This window comes from Solanum pennellii, chromosome 11, assembly GCF_001406875.1.
Source record: "Solanum pennellii chromosome 11, SPENNV200".
Taxonomy (NCBI): Eukaryota; Viridiplantae; Streptophyta; class Magnoliopsida; order Solanales; family Solanaceae; genus Solanum; species Solanum pennellii.
The window spans coordinates 4,024,540-4,046,264 of NC_028647.1; the positions used below are offsets into that span (position 1 = coordinate 4,024,540).

General features: G+C 32.2%; 2 protein-coding genes and 1 pseudogene across 4 annotated transcripts; 1 reads left to right on the forward strand and 2 right to left on the reverse strand.

The window, feature by feature from the left end:
• Positions 1-7,856: 7,856 nt before the first annotated feature.
• Positions 7,857-13,536, forward strand: LOC107003396 (elongator complex protein 4). Of its 3 annotated transcripts, XM_027912791.1 has the most exons (10): positions 7,895-8,014; positions 8,770-8,915; positions 9,457-9,608; positions 9,741-9,967; positions 10,095-10,164; positions 11,045-11,201; positions 11,793-11,871; positions 12,151-12,310; positions 12,385-12,476; positions 12,918-13,536. In XM_027912791.1, the coding sequence occupies exons 3-10, from the start codon at positions 9,476-9,478 to the stop codon at positions 13,083-13,085; spliced, it is 1,086 nt and encodes a 361-aa protein (XP_027768592.1). In that variant the 5' UTR covers positions 7,895-8,014; positions 8,770-8,915; positions 9,457-9,475; the 3' UTR covers positions 13,086-13,536. The 3 variants fall into 3 exon arrangements, with proteins under 3 accessions (XP_015057205.1, XP_027768592.1, XP_015057206.1); XM_015201719.2 differs by lacking the exon at positions 8,770-8,915 and having other exon boundaries at positions 7,857-8,014; positions 9,455-9,608; XM_015201720.2 differs by lacking the exons at positions 7,895-8,014; positions 8,770-8,915 and having other exon boundaries at positions 9,490-9,629.
• A 149-nt stretch (positions 13,537-13,685) lies between these two features.
• LOC107003352 lies at positions 13,686-16,554 on the reverse strand (annotated as a pseudogene).
• Positions 16,555-16,683: 129 nt separating this feature from the next.
• Positions 16,684-21,159, reverse strand: LOC107003351 (probable mannitol dehydrogenase). Its single transcript, XM_015201670.2, has 5 exons — positions 21,010-21,159; positions 20,763-20,876; positions 17,351-17,864; positions 17,109-17,262; positions 16,684-17,025 (listed from the first exon to the last, which is right to left on the reverse strand). Exons 1-5 carry the CDS (start codon positions 21,105-21,107, stop codon positions 16,820-16,822), a joined length of 1,086 nt encoding a protein of 361 aa, XP_015057156.1. The 5' UTR covers positions 21,108-21,159; the 3' UTR covers positions 16,684-16,819.
• Between the last annotated feature and the right edge of the window lie 566 nt (positions 21,160-21,725).

Here is a 21,725-nt window from a genome sequence, read left to right on the forward strand (position 1 = left end):
ATTCTTATGTAATAGAAAGAGAAAGGATATATAAAAAGACAAAAGAGAGACTAGGTGATCAGAGATAGATGAGGCAGAATGGTGAGATTTTCATATGTAAGTGAAAACAAATGAAGTAGAAGGTAGTTTGTGAGGTAACAAATAATAGAGTAAATATCGGATCGCGGTGGAGTAATAATTACTTTTTAATTTTTAATCATAAGTTTCTGATTTGAGTCCTCTTGAGTATAATGTAGTTTTTGTTAAGACACGCTTTACTTTTAATATAAAACTTTCCGATAAATATTCGTATTTTATCAGATTTCAATGTCGATTATCGGATTTTGAGTGAAAAGCCAAAAAGATAATGAAGTAAATATAATAAAGAGGAATAAGAATTTTTATTAAGAGTCAAGATATTAAAAAAATAAGTTAAACTGGGAAGGAATTGAATTTATTAAATAATTTTTCAGCAGAATAATGTATATTGACACCCCATTAAATATTGATGGCTCTGTAATTGAGTAAATAAGTAGATTTGTTTATTTTTTTAAAAATAAACACATGAGATATTGCATTAATTAAGTTGATTGTATCATTAAGGAAATTAGAATTTTAATCATAAATTTGACATAATGAAAAAAAAAAACTAAAAGAAATTTTAACGAAGAAATTTATATATATGAATAATTTATCAAAAATTCACTAAATTACCTTTTTAGAATTCAAAATCTATAAACTCAAATTTTTGAATATATTATAATCTCTAATAATAAGAATCTTGCTGATGATAATAACAGAGAGAAGAATTTGAAAGACAAGTCTGTTGCTTTTTTTAAAAAAAAAAATCATATATATATATACGATATTATTTTGTTACTCGATATAATCAAAGTTTTATTTATGATTTTAAGTAACTAACTTTAGTAAAAAAAATTATATTTGTGCTTAAGTACTTAACTTTAGTTAAAAAATTATATTTGTGTTTATATATACATATATATTCAAAATTTTGATCTCTAGCAATAAAATCTTATCGATGATAACAAAGAGGAATTTGAAAAAATAAGGCTTATGTATTTTTGTTTTCATTATATATATATGGCATTTTTATAACTTTTGTAGATTGTGTGAGGTGAATTTAAATAAATCGATATGATCGATGATAGTTTTATATAATGAACTTTTAATTTTTTGAAATTAAATTTCAAGTATATTGCCATTATTTATTGCGTGAGATGAACTTAAATGAAGTAATATGATCGTGAATAGTTTTATAACATAAACTCTGGCTCTTTTTTTGAATCGAAGTTCAATTATTAATTATTGTCATTATTATTTGCTATAAAATCAATGTGTTAGATTATGTTGCTATGGGTAAAACAAAATCAAAGTTTTAGTTATGACTTCTTAGTAACTTTAGCAAAAAAATAATAATTTATATTTATATTAAAACACTAATTATTATAAAGATTTTAAAATTAAATAAGTTATTTATTATTAAAATTTAGGATATATAAACTTAAAATTCATTTCTCTAGTAATATGAACATGGCCAATGATAACCAAAAGAAAGAATTTGAAAAATAGTATCATATATGACATAATTTTGTTACTCTCACAAATAGCGTGATAAAAACGGGGATAAATGACATAACTCTCACCTTTAAGTTCTCTTATTACCATTATCCCCTATTAATTTTACAAATTTTCAAAATTCCTCATTTTCACGCATCAGACTAATGTATCATCGCATCAAATTAATGTATTTTCGACATCAAATTAATATATCTCGCGCATCAAATTAGTATATCATGTATAAAATATACATTCGATTAATATATTATATATAATATGTTATGTATTTTACTTAACGATTAATGTATCTCGCGTATCAAATTAATGAATAAGTCACGTTAAGACCATCCACATCCATCATTCACAAGAATCAACAATATTCTTGAAATTGAAGTTCAATTATTGCTCTTATTGTCGTTATTAACAACGGCAAAATCGACATTTTAATTATGTTTTTGTATGCATAATCATACTTTTTAGTTATGATGACACACGCCTTATGCATTTAACTTTTTTCATCGCATAATTTTATTACTCTCACAAATTGTGTGATGAACTTGAATGAATCGATTTTTTAAATTGTCTTATGCAATGAACTTTGACTTTTTATGAAATTGAAATTTGATAATATTTTTTATTCAGTGAAATTAACATTTTGATTAAAAGAGAATTAAAATAAAGAAAAAACATACAAAAGAAGCTAGAGACAAGAATTTAATATTTTCTATGTGTATAATTAATTTTTGTTTTCATTATTAAGTGTCTGATATTCATATTTAAATCTAATTAAATTTGAATTCGTTCATAATAATAAGATTATTTCTTAACACGTACAACATTCTCAACAAAATAGTTTTCATACATGAATATTCGAATTCAAAATTTTTAATTAAAAATGAAAAAATCAAAATCATTCCACCGCAACTAATATTAACGAAGATGAAGTAATGTACTTGTACTTAATCACAAGTTAGATGAGTAGGACAAGTGCAGAAGCTAGCTTTACTGCAGTAAGCTTAGGTAGTAGAGTAGTATATATAATAATAATAGCTTTAAATTTTAATTCTACAATCCAATTAAATGCATGCATGCATGCAAAAAAAAAATAAATTAACACTATTATCGATTATGGGAATTAAATAAAGTCTCCAATAAATGGGGTTATTTTTTCATGCTAATGCATTGAATTACTAAATGGATGTGATAGGAGAGAATGTAGGTATCAAAATGGAAATTAACTACTAGTATACTTATGATATATTTTTTTTAAATCCATAAAAGTTAATTTTGTTAAATTTTAAAATAATTTATTTTAAAATTAACATTTTAACCTAATTAATTCCTTAATTCTATAATTACAAAAAAAAAATTAAATTTTTTTCTTATATTTTATATTCAATCATGCACTTTCGTCTTTTATAAAAAAGATGACCATTTTCTAGATTTTTTAGTATAATAAATTTAACTCTAAATTTCTTATTTGTATTATCACAACAATAAGTATAACCTTAGAATTCTTATTTTTAAAACTAACCACAAATACAATAACGTTAACTACTAGAAAACCATAGACTTCAACAAACATCTCATTGAAATTCAGCTCGTCGCTTAGAAATTTCTGATGGAAAATCCAAAAAAAACATAACTATAGCGATTTTCAGATAGTAATTAATATTCCATCAGAAAAGTTACAAACCTCGAGTGTTAAAACAAATTTCTTTTTATACTTTATATTCAGTCACATATTATCACATAAATTAAGACAAATAGCGAATACAACCAAAATGTAGATGTAAAGTAGTAGTATGTAGTCCAAGTACACAGTAACAACAATAACAATAACAACACACTCAATTTATAACTTAACTCGTGTGAACTGAAACTCAAAATATACATAGAATATACATAGATCTTATTTCTAATCTATAAAGATAAAAGAGATTATTTTTCGATAGATCGATAAAATATATAGTAGTAGAAGGATCTCAGACTGATAGTCTAGCTAGGGTCAGTGGTAGGGTGTGGGGGGGGGGGTATCAGTGATTAGTGTGTGAGAAAAGAGGCAACAGTTGCTGTGTGAAAGTGGCAGGGACAACAGCCTTGTCTCTACCTTCTTATGTAATGTCCCTTTTAACTCTATTTAACCCCCACACCTCTCTTTTTTTTCTACTTCCAAGCTTCCACATATATATAATATAATAATATTGATTAACAAGCTTACATAGACATTAATGTAATCTACTAATATTAATTTGTCAAGTTAATTCCATAATTTATTTCATTTTATATGACGATATTTAATGAAACTCTGTTTTATAAGCTGAATCGATCTATATATTTTGTAACGCAAACAAGTGAAGAAAGCATTTTCATTACAATATATTCATATAGAACTCTGTGAAATCGGCAAACAATATTATAATACATAAATGTATTCTTAATTTAGCTTTAGCTGACATATAAAATTGAACAAATAGACATAAACTCACGTGATGTCCTACAAAACAATTCTGCATCACCCTACGTGTATAATGTCACATCAAACTTGTGTATCTGCTACTTATTAAATTTTATAAAAATCTAAGTGTCTAATTATGCAACGCCCAAAATTGAAGGTCATAATTGTTAGCTAAAGTCAAATTAAATGACATATGTATATATATACTGTGCCTATCTTAAATATGAATGGAAAGAGTATTAGAAGCTATAAAAAGTTGAGGTGAATGCTTATTTTGACGATTAATCTTAGTTTCTACAACCCTCGTTAGTAGATATTTTCGATTTATTTCATGTGTTATCGATACAACAAAATTAAAAAGGACATTAATGACTTTATTTTAAATTAGAAAATAGCTGAAAAAGTACTACTAGCTAGTTCTCTAACTAACTTTGTACATAGCTTTGATTTTACTATCTAAAAGTAACTTTTTTTTTAAAGAAACAAAAAAATCCATGGAAGTATACCAACTTATTGGAGCTAATTTAATTATTATTATTATTATTATTATTATTATTCCTTTTGTTCTTTTTTTTAATTAAAAAAAGTAAAAATAAATTAATATTATAGTTATTTGAAGGATATTTTTTTTTTGGTTATACAGGACATATCAGAGGAACAGTTATGGTACCTTTATTTTTGTCATGGGCAAAATGTACGGTCACTGAAATTAATTTAATGCATTAGAAAAAAAAACGAATAACAATCGTACTTTCTCTAATTATATATTTTGTATATTTGTATCTTAATAGACCTATATACATATATATATATATATATATATATATATATAAATTCATTGTCACGATGTTTTATCAAAGTAAAATTCAATATTATATTAAGAGGTATGTTTCAATTTTATCAAATATCCCAAAGGGATATAGATATTTTAATTACATTCCAACTAATGACAATTCCTTACATTATTTACTCTTAAAAGTCCTTAATTATAATTAGATTTTAAGTTTGAGATTCTGGACCAAATAAAAAAGTTTATGTTGATCGTCTATTATGTAATATGTGAATTTGGATCTAGTCCAGCTTTAATACATGAAATTGAAAAAAGAAAAACTCCTACATTGATGTGAAGATAGAAAATTGATCTCTTCATATAGTCTTTTATATTTAATTCTCATCCGATATCCTTATTTTTGGGATTAAAGTTAAACTGAATATCCATTTTTAAAATAAAATCCTTATTTATTTTATTTTTGGGTTTTCCACTCGAATGTTATGTATATATCCGGATTCACGCGCGAAAAAGTTTCAGAAGGTAAATCGCTTCCTGACAAAATCGACTCGCACTTAAAAGTAAAATTCAAACTCGAGATCTCTGATTAACCATTGAATCATGGAATGTCCTAGTTTGGTCCCAATTGCCACCATACAAGTTATACAACTAGTATATACTAAAGAAAACAAAAGAAATGATGATAATGATGAGGTGGGGGTGGGAGGAGTTGAAACAAATGCGTGACAAATATGATTTTACAGACAAATATAATGTGACACAACAAATTATAAACAAAGTGCCATACATAATATACAAAAAAAAAGTTGTATACATAATATATATATATATGTGATATATAATATGTGCTGGAAAATAAACGTGTAGACGCCCTAAAATAAGAGCTAAGTGACAGATAATAGCTTAGAGAGTGATACTCGTGAAAGGAAGAACCCTGGCTGGATTCCCGTGAGAAACAAACACAATATACATACACATCAAGCTTTCACCCCCCACCCCACCCCGCCCCGTCAAACTCCGTGCAGGAGCGGATCTAGAAATTTCCATTACGAGTACAAACAAATTAAATCGTATATACCGGAAATTTAGTTTATGCAAGGATAGAGGTATAAGTCGTTCATATACGAATTCAACTACAGTCAATAATTTTAAATTATTTTAATAGTGTATATATATATATATATTGTTTGATTGTTATAGCAAAAGACTATATATAATAAAGGATGTATGATGTAACATAACAAAAATAAAATATTTTTAGAAATTTTTTGACCGTGTTAATAGTGAAATGTTGTTACATGTGATGTGGTGATTGTTATATATAGGGATCTAAGCTAAGCTAAGGGTAGAATATTAAATTTAGAATTTAGTTGTAATTTTAAAATTTATACCCCTTTTTTTGTTATTTATCAAAAAGGTTTATCATGCATTAATACCTACACTTATTTTAGCTAGTAATAGTAATTAGTAATATTTGAGATTTTTTATTTTTTGGAATATGGACTAGTAGCTTTGGTTTTTTAAGGTCTATATTTTATAGTCACATATATATTATGATATATTTCGAATCACAAGTTTTAAAAGTCATAAATGCTTATATATTACCATATCAATACTCAATAGTTAAAATTGATAGTAAAAAAAATATTTTTATTTCTTAACCAAATTCATCAAACAAGCATACACTATGTTCAATTATAACTCTAACCCAAGCCAACTCTGGCCCATCGCCGAACCTTGTTATAGGCTCGGATGCTGACAACACACTCCGATAGTCTTTTTCCTAACACCTACCTCCAGCAATTACATGATATTAACTGTAATATAATTTTTTGTTATGATCAAACACTTGTTATAATATAATTAATTAGATTTACAAGAAAGTAACTTTATTTCTTAATTATGCTCATAATCAAATAGATATGACATTCGATCATGACTTTGGCATAAGTCATTCCCCGCTCATCATCTAAGACTTGTATTGATATTAATACTCAAAAATCTATTTTTCTTAAATTTCGTATCAATTTTAACTTTATTACATAAAAATAAATATTTACATGTAAATAAGGAAAATGTCAAGGTGGTCAATGAATGGGCAAAGTTAAGTACAAAAAATTAAAGTAGATTGCCATTTGTTCAGAGAAGTCACATGTAAGTCGAAAAATAGTCCAAAAATCTCCATAACGGCAAATCAGCAAGTACTTCTGCCACACTGCAAATTTTGAAGAAAAAAAAATGCAGCCAGACAGACAAAGACTAAGTTCGATCCATTTTAATTTATGTGATATTTTTTAATTAATTACAACAGATAATAATATATTTTTATATTTATTAATAATTTAATTTTTAAAAAGAATTGTTATAATCTTAATTAGGGGTGTTCATGGTTTGAATAAAAATCGATTCAGATTGATTTAATAAACTGATTTTATTTGAATTTGATTTGATTTCAGATTTTTAAAAATTGATTGTATTTGTTTTGGGTTCAATTTTGTTTGAAATAACTAAAGATTTTATCTTTGTATTTCAGAAACATGTATTTAGTGCCGAGTAAGATTTATCTATGTATATCAGATACATGCATATAGATATATGTATCTAGTATGATTCACATAAATTAGGATACACGACTATTTTCTCATATCGCTCGCATTTCTCCTTATACAATGTATCTGGTAAAAAAAATACATACATCTATGTGTATCGTCCTCAAGATCTAATAGAAAATTCTTAATCTATATATAAAAGACAGGCGAACAAGATTTATCTATGTACCCCAGATACATGTATCTAGTATGATCTCACTTGCATAATATAATATATCTCGAGCAAATTACATCTAATTTTGATCCTCTAAATCTCGAGATACATGTATTTAAACGTATCTGGACATATCAAGATATGATAAAATTCTTAATATTGCAAACTAGCGTATATCTAAGTAATTAACTTATAAATTAATGTCATTTCGGTAAGTTTTCGATTGATTAAACACTAACCTTAAAATGTTGATTTGAGCCGGCCCAAAGATAAGCCCAACTAAAGGCCCATATTGATGGAGGACAAGAAATTTGCCAAGTCCCCCAATTTAACAAAAAACTAACTTTGCCGCTCTAAAATTTGCTCCCAAATTTTTTTTTGGTCCAAATTCTTAGAAGTAGAGAGCCATAATCGAAGAAGACGAAGTTTCAGTAGCATAATTACTTGTAAGCATTCGTTTCAGTTTTCCTTTTAGTCGCAGTTTGAGTTTCATAGTTGTGATTTTACAGTATGCACACCAGTTGTTTGATAAAATGCGTAGTAGAAGTGTTTATCTCTTATGTCAATTGATATTTTGCTTTTAGTTGATAAATTATTGTGAATTGTAGTTTCAAATTGTGGGTGTCTTGAATTGATTGGTAAAACAGAGAAAAAACTGAGATTGTGAAGAAAAAATGTGATCTTTGCTATGATAGACGGTGATTCTTGATAGTATAATGATTGTAGATTTGCTGTAAACTATAGTCCAGTATACTAGACTTCAAACCTAGACTGTAAAACAAGCAATAAAAGATCATTGGGATTTAAGTTAGAAACAGAGGGGAGAACAGCTTCTTGGAGGAACAACAAAAAAGGGAGCAGCATACATTCCTTTTCTCTGGTGAACTTCAAAATCCGTGAAGGCTGTAGATTTTTATCGAGGAAAAAGAGCACCTCGATCACCATCTTTTCACCTTCAAAATCATGTAAATCACTATAGTTCCTCTATATCCAAGAGTCACGGTCTCTCCCTCCCAAAAACACCAAAACCTTATCTTTAACTTCCTGGAAACTGCCACAAATTCTCTTACTTCGTCCTCTTTCCATCGGAGAGAATGCTACGCCCTCTTAGCTTCCTGTAGCTCCATCATATTTTCTGTCTCTGTCTCTGAAGTACTTTTATTTCTCGTTCTATTTGGAATTTTCCTGGTCTGGTTTGCAGGTTGTTGTTGACCAGCATACTACACTCTAAATCTAGACTGTAAAACAAGAATAAAGAATTCATTGGGATTTAGGTTAGAAACAGAGGGGAGAACAGCCGCTTGTATGAACAACAAAAGAGGGAGCAGCGTACACTCCTTTTCTCTGGTGATTTCTCTTTTTCAAACGCCGTGAAGGCTGTAGTTTTTTCTTGAGGAAAAAGAACAACTCTATCACCTCTATCAATTTCTCAGTATGAATGGGAAAAAGATGCTAACTTTGAGGAGGGTTGATGATTAAGATAATAATAAAATGGTAATTGGACAATGAAGTATTTCTCGTTTTTTAGTTATTTGAATCATTTGCAAATGCTACTGATTAACTTATCTTTTTATTTATGTATCAATATTGTTGTTAACTTGAATTACCATGTTAGTGATGGTGTTTTAATTGGTACATATTTTATTTATAAATGGAGTATAAGTTTACTTTTTAGTTGGAAGTGGGCTGTTGGGTTTTGATTATGAATTAGTTGATTTTAACAAGTTTAGAAATAATTAATTTCTATGTTCTGTTAAACTTCTACTATGATAAGATCATTGATGGCACTAAACTTTCATTTGCTAGCCATACCATATGATTTGAAATTTTTACAATTTAGTTGAGCTTGATTTTGTTCCTATTTTTGTTTCCTTCTTTTTATGAAGAGTTGATCTATAAGAAGCTTCATGGCTTCAAGTAGACCGCGCGGCGGCAGTTTTTCCAGAAACATATCTAGTGCAGCTACAGCGCAGATTCCTGGAGTTAAGCTTGGTCCAAATGGCACATCATTTCTTTCATCAGGCATACCAGATCTTGACCGTAATTCCCACTACACCTCCTGTAGTGTCTCTTTTTCTTTGTTTTCTTTGTCATTATTATTTCTCTTTCTATAATTACTAAAGAAATATATATGAACTTTTGTTCTATTTGTTTGTTATACTATCTTTTCAGAGATTTTGGGTGGTGGCTTTACTTTGGGAAGCCTAGTCATGGTTATGGAAGACCCTGAGGCTCCTCATCATATGCTTTTACTGAGAAATTTCATGTCTCAGGGTCTGATTCACAAGCAACCCCTACTTTATGCCAGCCCAGAAAGAGATCCACGAGGCTTTCTTGGAACTTTGCCTAGTCCAATGGCTTCTAAGGAGGAGAAATCTAATGAACGACCTTCAGAACAGGTTTATACCTTGCTTTCCCAATTGCCAACATCTTAATATAATATTATATATGAACGTATCGTACATGATAATGTAGACCTTGTTGGTTCCTATATGTTTGAACTTTTCGATTCACTTTGATTCACAGGATGCGAATTTAAGAATCGCTTGGCAATATAAGAAGTACTTTGGGGAACAAAATTCAGAGGTCCAAAGAGGTATGAGCACACTTGACGCCTTATTTGCTTCAACTCATTCACTTTTGAACTCATACGATGTATAATGATTATTTTCCTTCAGAACTTGATTTCAGTTGATTAAAATATTCCTTTTCTTGCAAAATCCAAGATCAAGTTTTATTTTGAATTGGTCTTTGCAATGTGAAGAGGTGACAAAAGATATCTATGATATCAATTACTGGTTAAAGTGTAAAGAAAGAGGAAGCGGATCTAGTCACGAGTTTGCTTAGGGGAATCTGTTGTGAGATTGACTCAATAATGCCCTAGGGGAACTAACAGATGAACCTTTATGTCTCTGGTGAAACGTTCAACAGAATGATGCTTTTTGAAGTGCCTATTTACTATTTTGCAGTTTGCTTAATTCCATGATAATATATTTCTTACACTTAAACATCTTGTAAGTATGAGTGGCACTAAATGTTGAAATAGTTCTGCAACCAAGCTCTTATACTGAATAGAATTTTCTGCCAGTTGAGACTTGTCCAGGATTTGGGTGTTAGTGATACTCCACTTGTCTCCACGAACTTTACTTCTAAAAGAAATTCTTAAAGGGCATATGTTGACTATTAATCTGGTAGTCGGTGTTGATTTTTAACTCCTTATTTCTGCCCACTTGACTCTTGGAAATAATATCATCCATTATAAAGATTACTGGCAGTTTGAAGAGTTTGGGTTGTTGTCAATAAGCGTTGTAAGTGTGAGTCATGTTTCTGTAATCAAGTACTTTGTCAATTATTCTTTTTGTAGTTGCACTCTCTCTATGTAGAAGACTTCCTATTCCTTTGTTTGTAATTATACTGTTAATTGAGAGTGAGATTTATGCTGAATCTGAAGATGAGCGTGTGCAATATATATGCAGGTGGGAAAGCTGAATATTGCAACGACTTTGACTTACGAAAGCCCCTAGAAAGGCACTTCTATAGTGGACAGCGGGTTGATTGCATTAGTCTTCGAGATTCTCCGAATCTAGTGCCTCTACTTGAACGATGCTCAACCTTTTCAGCTCAAATATCAAAGTATTGGCATATCCCTTTTTTTTTTTGCCGTACATTCAGTTATAGTTTTCATGTCGGCTGTGATTTATGAACCAAAATTGCTATTTGTCAAAAGTCAAGTCGTCCAATCAAGGGATAAGGATACTTCACTATAACTGAATATGAGACGGAATAGTACTTTTTATTAGTTGTTCATTTGGAATCTGAGACGGAATAGTACTTCTGTTATTTGAATCGTGAAACAATATGTGATATTTTACTAATCATTCTTTTATTCAAAAACGTTATCGTTGCATCTGAATTGAGAAACAATTACCGTTTCATGAAATATACACGCACACATATGATAGACATCATTAAGCTAGTGATTTCATTGAGAAGAAAATTACTGATATTGTTAATGAAGCATCAAATTCTGCTATTTTTGTCAGTTTCTCTTCCCGATATTGCTATGATCAGGATGATCTTTCAATTTGTTGTTTTTGTCAATTAAGTTCTGTTACCTGTTTTAACAATATTGGTGTGAATTTTCATTCTGTGGCTCCTTTAGTTTTAATTATATAGGATTGATCTGTTGAATATGTTGTAAAAGTTTCTCCTATATAATGTCAGATCTGATGGCAACATCACATGTGCCGGTCGTATTGCCATTCAGTCGCTATGTTCACCTCAGTGCGACTTCTTTGACAAGGTTATTTTCTGAATTTTGGTAACTTGAATCTAGTTTATGCTTGTAACTTTTTTGCCTGTATTAGTCACTGACCACTGTGGGACTGACTAGGCTGTTAAAATCATGGTCTTTTGTTGTTTGCATAAAGGTGGTTTTCTTTTCTGGGTGGGGGGGTGGGAAGGAAGGGTATCACGGAAGAGCAAATGCTTGATGAAACTGTTTTGTGCTCCATTTGGGTTCATATTTCCCTGTGTGACTGTTCATTGCAAAATTTGATGTTGTATTTGCATCTCGTTGTAGGATTGGGAGATGCTCTCTTTTATAAGATCCTTGAAAGGCATGGTTCGATCTTCAGGTGCAGTTGCGGTCATATCCTTTCCACCCTCACTTGTCTCGCCAGCCTTTTTAAAGAGGTGGCAGCATCTGGCAGATACCTTGATATCTGTCAAAGCAATTCCTGGTATACCTTTGTTTAATTCATTATAGAAAGTTTCATCTTGTTTTAGTATAAAATGTGATTAAAGTTTGCTGCAGATGAGGACAAAGAATTGGCGAAACTCCTAACTGGTTACCAAGACATGCTGGGCCTTCTGAGTGTACACAAAGTAGCTCGCATAAATACACAGGTGAATAACCTTTTTTGCATTAACTACAAGGTTTGATGCCGTCCTAAAATTTTCTGGGGCACACTTTTCCTTACTTATTGTTGATAAATGGGTAAATGAGCTTGGCTTTTAGTGCAGATTCAATATTCTTGGCTTTTAACTCAGAGAAACTAAACATTTTTTTAAAAACATATACGAGTTGACTGAATGGACTTTATTCTTGGCTTAGGCTTCTCTTCTTTCCTTATCTAAAAATTAAGTATGATTAAGGTACATGACTATTATCAGAAATAAGTGAGAAGTACCAGTAAGGTGGACTTCAATGACAGGCTTTGATAATTACAGAGAAACACTTGTTTTGGAGCTTTAATCAAACATCCTTGTGTGCGTGTGTGTGTGTGTGGGGATAATATTTCTATCCATTAAACACAATCAGCTTAGTTGATCCAAATCTTTTAACAGGTCCCTGCAATTTTGGAAGCAACAACATTCTCAATGAAGCTGCGAAAGCGAAGATCATTGGTTTTAGAATGCCTTAATCAAGCCCCAGTTGATGGCTCAAGTGGTAGTTCATATGGTACTTCTGGTACTTGTTCTGGAAGTTCTAAGACCGGGAACCTCGACTTCTAGTTAACATTATGCGTGTGACACCAATTTCTCTCAACCTATGCCAAGTTCTAAGATCGGGAACCAAATGCTGGATTTGCTGATCTATGTCAGATTGCAAGGTTTAGTATTACTGTCCGTTGCGAGGTCTTGTGAAAGCTGGATCTAGCAAACATTCTTATGTTTCTGTCACATATTCTGAACTTCGTCAATGAAAGCTGTTCAAGAAGAGGATTGCCAGGACGCGTATTTTTTCTCACTGTATTATAGATTCATAGTGCTTTACAGTAGCAAGAATTAGTTTACAAGTATGACATCGATTCATAGCAGGAGCTTTAATTCACCGGGCTGCCCTTTTTTTCTTTTGTTTTCTATTGTGTTGAAGGATATGCATTACAGTAACTTATCTGTGTTGATAACTCCCACTGTAAGAAGCCTTTCATTAATTGATCGTTGTGTCTAGATTAATTCTTTCTACCATGCTTTGATTATATTTGTTTTGAACTGAAGGTCTATCGGAAAAAGTTTTCCCACCCTACGAAGGTAGAGGTAATATTTGCGTATATTCTACTCTCCCGAACCCCACTTAGTGGGATGGCATTAGTATGTTTTTGTGTGGCTGCATTGAAGATGAAAACACTTTCCAACAATTTCCAATATTTGAGAAGCTACTCATAATACATCATATATGTTCTATACTAATCTATAGAGAGGATATCGATGCACAAAGCATTCTGCGTTCATGCAATAATGCCGCACTTCGAGGATCCGATTGTAAACTAATGTATTACAAGAAGAAATCAATCTCACCATTTTATGCCCAAAACATCACATAATACTAGAATCACGTGAAACATAATTCTTAGGTTAAGGTTGCTGCACTTCACCTTCCACAAACTCGACTTGTGGGATTACACCAGAGATATGTTGTTTTTGTAAAACTCGGAATCACTCTGCTCGAAGGGTCTTAGCAACGTCAATGACAAACCTGTATTTAACGTCCCCTTTGGCGAGACGTTCCAGTGCAGTATTTACATAATCCATTGGAATGACTTCAACATCTGCTGTTATATTGTGTTTTGCAGCAAAATCAAGCATTTTTTGCGTCTCTTTCATCCCTCCTATCCCACTTCCAGCTACAAGCTTCCTTCCTGTCATCATACAAAGCATAGAAGTTAAAGTAACCGTTCATTCTTGCACATAAAAAGGACAGCTCGATGCACTAAGCTCCCAATATTCCCCCTGGGAAGGGCCGGACCATAGAGTCTTTTGTACACAATCTTACCCTGCATTTCTGGAAGAGACTGTTTTCACAGTTGTAATTTACTCACCAATAAGCAATGGAAAGACTGGTAGCTTGACAGGTTTGTCAGGTGCACCAAGAAAGATAAGCTTCCCGTGAGACTTCAACAGCCCGATCAGTGGATCGAGGGGATGATCAGCAGAGACTGTATCAAGAATGCCATCCATTGTTCCCACAGCAGACTATGAATACAGGAGCCAAAGTTGAGTACCAAAATGTTATTTTTATGACAGTAGATGGTACAAGTACTAAATTACCTGCAGCTGATCATGATCAGTGCTAACCAAAAACGAATCAGCACCAAGACGTTGAAGAGCTTCGTTCTGCTTTCTTTGAGATGTGCTAATCACAGTCACCTTTAGCCCCATGGCCTTGGCAAACTTGACACCAACGTGTCCAAGTCCGCCAAGGCCTACTACACCTATATGAAGCTCTGGTTTATCAAGTCCAAAGTATCTCAAAGGGCTGTACATTGTAATTCCAGCACAAAGAAGAGGGGCTGCAGCAGCTAGAGGCAAGTTTTCTGGTACGTGAAACACGAAATGTTCATCCATAACTATCATGTTCGAGTAGCCTCATACGTTGGTGTTCCATCATTGTAGATTGCATTATAGGTAGCTATTCCTTTGGAGCAATAATTCTCAAGATCGTGCGTGCAGTCTTCACAAGATCGACATGATCCACAGTATCCCCCGACAGCTACTTTCTCTCCAACGATGAACTTCTCTACCTTGCTACCTAACTCAGTTACTTCGCCCACGATCTCATGTCTACATCCATCAATTAAGCTATAAGACACTTAATCATTAGGAAAACACATAACTTGACTTCAACTGACAACTAAACATTCTAACTTCGAAAATGTACATCTAGACACTTCAACTTGTTCACACTTTGTCTCGTGGTCACCTAACACTGATGTAACATATCGAAAATCTAAAAATTGAGACGATACCCGGGGACTAGAGGGTATAGAGAAGATCCCCATTCTTCAACTGATGAATATCAGAATGACAGATACCACAGTAAAGAACCTTCTGTTTAACATCTTTATCGCCCGTTGCCCTGCAACCACATCATTTGAAAACCAAAAGAAAACAAACATTAATCAAGATGATCAAAAACACAATCTTGTACAAACATGAGACTGTTTAGATGGACGTCGTGAATGAAGTCAACTATAGTGTGAACAACAACAACGACGACATATCCAGTGTAGTCCCACAAGTAGGGTCTATGCACATACCTTACCTCTACATTTGTGGGGTAGAGACGTTGTTTCCATAAACGTGAAAATCATAATTATTAAGAAAAAAAAACATGATAAAAAGGATGTATACCTTCTAAAGAAGTTGAATGGGGAGAGGAGTCCAGAAGTGTCTCTAGCAGCCCAACCAAAAGCCTCAACATGGTGCATTCTTGATCTTTTTTGTTACTAAAGTTTCAAGTGATTAACTCTATATTATTATGGTGTTTTAAGTGTGGTACAAATTGCATTTAGTCAATTTTTAGGGAATCTAATTCTTTAAAATAATTGCTTTGTTTACTACTAGAGTTGTCAATATAGACTGAACATTTAAAAAGTGTTCTTTTGATTGGACCTTAAACAAAACATATTTGGCCTTCATAATTGACATAAGAATTATGTGACTAACAAAAAATGTTTTGTTTAGTTTCCACGCTTTGTTCGGTACCTGTTTGAAAACTGAAATTTGAAATCTCTAATTATAGATGGAGGTACCCTCTCGTAATCAAGGATGGTCAACAAACAATGGTTGACAATGGAAATCACTAATAAAATATATTTTGTGTGTCTCAATTTATGTGATACACTTTTCTTTTTAGTCAATTTTAAAAAGAATGACGCATTTCTATACTTACTGAGATGATTTTTAGTCACACAAACATATTTATTTTAGACCACAAGTTTCAATAATCTTTCTTACATTATTAAACTTCGTGGCAAGTTAAACAATATCGCATAAATTGGTACAGAGGGAATATCATTTTTAGTTCCAAGGGAATGAGATCAAGAAGTTATGATTTTTTCTGGTAGTTTACTCATCTTTCTGAAGTATCAAAGTTGGAAAAACTCATATATCATTGTCTCCGTATACTCTTTCTATGTTTTTCTTTTATTACGATGACATCTTGACCAGTTTTCTCGCACCTCGACTAATCATCAGGTACATACTATCCCCCACTAGCACAAGGTACCAAGTAACTTGTTCCGAGAAAATGTTCTATAATAAGAAATCACCTAATACTTTTCACTGTGTCTGAAAGACTGAAAATGTTCTATAATAAGAGATCACATAATTCCAACATTTGAGAAGCCACTCAATATATATTATGTATGCATTTTCTTTAGTAATGTTCAATCAAAAGTCATCGTTTAACGCCCAAAACATCATGACGAAATACTAGAATTACATGAAGAAGAACTGATAGTCATCTACTCATCTGGTTTGAGGGTCTTAGCAACGTCAATGACAAAACGATACTTCACATCAGCTTTAGCGAGACGTTCCATTGCAGTATTAACGTAATTCATTGGGATGACTTCAATATCTGCTGTTATATTGTGTTTTGCAGCAAAATCTATCATTTCCTGCGTTTCTTTCATCCCTCCGATCCCACTTCCAGCCACGAGCTTCCTCCCTATCAATTCTCGACTTTTTTACATTATAACTAGCAACTAAAACACATTGCCAAAATCTAGATAACAAGAGTAATCTACTCACCCATAAGTAATGGAAAGACGGGTAGGTCGAGAGGTTTTGCAACTCCACCGAGCATGATAAGTTTCCCATTAGTCTTCAATAGGTCGATCAATGGTAGGACAGGGTGAGTAGCAGCAACTGTATCAAGAATGCCATCCATTGTGCCCATAGCAGCCTATGTTAACACGAACCATAGTTAAGTACTACAAGTCTACGAGACGTTACTCTATGACAATACACATTTGTTTTTTCATTTTAGTTACCTGTAACTGATCAGGATCAGTACTAATCAAAAACGAATCAGCACCGAGACGTTCAATAGCTTCCTTCTGTTTACTTTGAGACGTACTAATAACCGTCACCTTTACCCCTAAAGCCTTGGCAAACTTAACACCAACATGACCGAGTCCACCAAGACCTACTACACCAACGTGAAGTCCAGGTTTATCTAGTCCGTAGTACCTCAAAGGGCTGTAAGTTGTAATTCCAGCACAAAGCAGAGGTGCTGCAGCAGCTAAGGGCATGTTTTCTGGGACACGAACAACGAAATGTTCATCAACAACGATTATATCCGAGTAGCCTCCATATGTTGGTGTTCCATCATGGTACATTGCACTATAGGTGGCAATTGCTTTCGAGCAATAGTTCTCGATATCGTTGTTACAGTTTTCGCAAGATCTACATGATCCAACTAGACATCCTACACCAGCTTTATCTCCAAGTTTGAATTTTTCCACCTTGCTACCAACCTCAGTTACTTCACCCACAATCTCATGTCTGTATACAAAATTTTACACTATATCATGTCACTCAAAAGATAACTATCGGTCACCAACCATAAAAATTAGGATTAATTAGTGATGAATTATGTAATTAGTTAGCCATTTTATCAAAGTTAGTTAGTTGTAGAAGTTAGTTAGAAAGAATTTTTTCTAGTTACAGCTCATTCATTCTTTTGTATATATATATATATATATATATATATCTTGAATGTAAAGTCACACGTTATGAATGAAGACTTATTTTTTCATTCTGACTAAATTCTCTCTTATCGATCTCATATCTCCATTAATGGAGATTCTTATCATGGTATCAGAGCACAGTGAAGTATCCTGTGTCTAACGCTTAGCTATTGTAAAATCCTTTCATCAGCTCTTCAATTTGCTGATACAAGAATCTCTGTTTGTGATCTGGTTATCATCTCTGATTGGATCTCTATTTGTGTTCTGGAAATTTGTTGGTGAATCAATCATGGTGCTTCCTAATGAAGGTGTTGTAAATGATGAAGTGCAACTACAGGGAAGATCTTCTACTGAATCTGAACGAGTGGATCACAATCATCCCTTGTTCATTCATCCATCAGATACTCAAGGTTCAGTTCTTGTCTCCATTCAACTTCTAGGATCTGAAAATTACTCTCTATGGAGTAAATCCTTGAAACTTGTACTTCTAGGAAAAAACAAGTCGGGATTTCTGTTAGGAACTTGTAAAAAGGATATGTATACTTCTTCCATACATGATATGTGGGATAGGTGTAATGTTATTGTCTTGGGATGGATAATGAATTCTGTTTCTAAAGGTTTACTTAGTACACTCATCTATGGATCTGATGCACATACAGTTTGGGAAGATCTTCGTGAAAGGTTTGATAAAGTCAATGCATCCAGGGCCTTTTTTCTACATAAGGAAATTGTTATATTATCTCAAGATACTGTATCTGTATCAAATTATTTTTCTAGGCTTAGAGAATTGTGGGATGAGTTTGAAACTCTAATGCCTCCTCCCTCATGTGCTTGTAATGAAGCAAAATTGTATTCTGAACACTTTCAGTATCATAAGTTATGGCAATTTCTAATGGGACTAAATGAGACCTATGCTCATGCTAAGAGTCAAATTTTGATGATAGTTCCTGTTCCTAATGTCAATCAAGCTTATGCTATGATCATTAATGTTGAAAGTCAGAGGTTAAATGGTGTAAGTACTGGTTCCTCTCTAGCTGATCCACATTCAGAAGTTGCTCTTATGAGTAATAAAGTATCTCAAGGTCAATACTCTGGTTCCAGTAATCATAATGGAAACAATGGTGGCTATAGGCAGAGAAATTATGGTGATGGTAGATCTAATGGGAAAGCTAACTTGTTTTGTGATTTCTGTCATTTTAAAGGTCATACCAGGGAGGCTTGTTATAAGCTCCATGGATATCCCAAGAGGAAAGGGACAACCTCTAATTCTCATGCCAACATTGCTGCTACTGGAGGCAATCAATTTAGTGAGGTAAGAGCATCTGATCATCATGCTTCCTCTACTAATGCTACTCCAACAGGTACACATGGTGGTTTATCCTTATTCACACCTGAGCAGTGCACACAGATTCTTCAGCTGTTAAGTAAAGGAAAATATATAGATCTTATTGCTAATGTGGCTACTACTAGCACTGCAGGTATGATAACAACTCTTATGTCTGATGTGGTTAACAATAATTGGATAATAGATACTGGAGCTTCTAATCACATGGTTCATAATGCTAATCTAATGACTCAATATAGAGATCTTGGTGATAAGAGTAATATGCATGTTAATCTTCCTACATGAAGTCAAGCATCTATTAGTCATATTGGTGAATCCTTAGTCTTTACAGATAAGACTGTAAATGATGTGTTGTTCATTCCAGAGTTCAAATACAATCTTCTATTTGTATCTCAGTTAACTAAGCAACTACAGTGTGCTCTGCTATTTTTCCCTGACTTCTGTGTCTTTCGGGATCTCTCAAATGGGAAGGTCCTAGGGATTGGTAGAGAAGATCAAGATCTATATCTGCTTCAGACTGGATTATGTACTTCAGCTGATATTGGTGGCTTTCATGCTCATAATTCCCCTACTGTAGTTTCTAATGTAGACAAGTCTAGTGTTGCTACTACTAGTTGTAATTCTCTGAGTGATCTCTGGCATAAAAGGCTTGGTCATGCTCTTCTTAAAGTATCCAGTAGAATAGAATGTTTACTTCCTGTATCTTTGAAGGATCATTATTGTACTGTGTGTCCTATTGCAAAACAATCCAGGCTTCCATTTCTTGTTAGTGTTACTACTTCTGCTTCTGCATTTGATATTGTACATGGAGATGTTTGGGGACCCTACAGAGTTTCTAATCATGATGGCAAAAGATATTTTCTCACATTGGTGGATGATAAATCTAGATATACTTGGATTTTTTTGTTACATACTAAGTCTGATTCTCTTGTAGTTCTGAAAGATTTCTTATGTATGGTGAAGACACAATTTGGTGTCAATGTTAAGTGTGTTCGAACAGATAATGGAACTGAGTTTATTAACTCTCAAGTTTCTAGTCTATTCAAGGAGTTTGGAGTTATACATCAGAGTTCTTGTGTCTATTCTCCTTAACAAAATGGTGTGGTTGAGAAAAAACATAGATCTATTCTTGATATGGCCGGGGCATTAGGATTTCAAGCAAGTATTCCTTTGAAGTACTGGGGTTGTTGTGTTTCTACAGTAGTCTATATTCTTAACAAATTACCTTCTGTAGTATTGCATAATAGGTCTACTTTTGAAGTGTTGTTTGGCAAAGTTCCTTCCCTTCTTTATGAAACGAAAAAAGTTCTAAATTCATCGAGTTGTTTCAAAGGATCAAATTAGTAATATATAAAATTGAGAACATACCCAGGGACCATAGGATATTTAGAAAATCCCCATTCATTCTTCAATTGATGAAGATCAGAATGACAAATACCACAATAAAGTATCTTCAATTTCACATCTTTATCACCAGTTGCCCTGAAAGCACAAAACAAAAAAATTAACCAAAATCTCATATTTCGTCTGTCATATTATTTTTTTTATAGTACAAAAAAATATAAAAATATTTTTAAAGAGTCTGAATAATATCGAAAAATAAAATAATAAATACCTTGTGGAGAATTTAAAGGGGGAGAGTATTCCAGAAGTGTCTCTAGCTGCCCAACCAAAAGCCTTAACAGGGTGCATTTCTTCTGGTGATTTTTCCATAACTCAAAAGAAATTAAAATAATTACTCTTTCTTCTTTTTGTTGAAAAAATTGAACTTTTGGTTCAAATATATAATAGTAAAATATTTTTGGTGGAAATATAGAAAGTGGGTGTAATAATGTGCAAGTGGTGGGCCACTCATTAATTAATAGGTTTAAGTAAATAAACATGTCCGTTTAAAAAATAAGTGAATCGAAATTTACCTAACATGGATCATAATACATATTATTTTATTTTAATTAAAGGTTTAAATTCGAGGTCTGAAAGTGAATCAAATCACGTTAGAAATGTTATCCTCAAAAAATGAGTAAATATAAATTTAATCAGATTTAAATATAAATATTAAATACAAAATAAAAAATTAAAACAAAAAAAGTGGAACAAATTAACGTCATTGGTGATGTATTAGAGAACTAAATTCTTGAGTAGTGTTATATAGAATATATGACCTCTTTTTTTTTTATGATTATGAGTCTGAATAATCTTACGCTTAAGTTTGTTCATAAAATTTGAACGAATGAAAAAAAGTCATCTAGTATTGTTAATTCGATAGAAAATTGAACTTGAATCTTAGAATTTCCAACTGAATTAATTGGCCATCTTAAACGGGATAGTTAA

Coding starts and splice junctions, on each gene's coding strand:
- LOC107003351 (XM_015201670.2), bottom strand. CDS start 21,107: ATGGAAAAATCACCAGAAGAAATGCACCCTGTTAAGGCTTTTGGTTGG. Junction 20,877..21,009: donor CCCTTTAAATTCTCCACAAG/GTATTTATTATT, acceptor TTGTGCTTTCAG/GGCAACTGGTGATAAAGATG. Junction 17,865..20,762: donor AAATATCCTATGGTCCCTGG/GTATGTTCTCAA, acceptor TTTTGTATACAG/ACATGAGATTGTGGGTGAAG.
- LOC107003396 (XM_015201719.2), top strand. CDS start 9,476: ATGGCTTCAAGTAGACCGCGCGGCGGCAGTTTTTCCAGAAACATATCT. Junction 9,609..9,740: donor AGGCATACCAGATCTTGACC/GTAATTCCCACT, acceptor CTATCTTTTCAG/AGATTTTGGGTGGTGGCTTT. Junction 11,872..12,150: donor AGTGCGACTTCTTTGACAAG/GTTATTTTCTGA, acceptor ATCTCGTTGTAG/GATTGGGAGATGCTCTCTTT.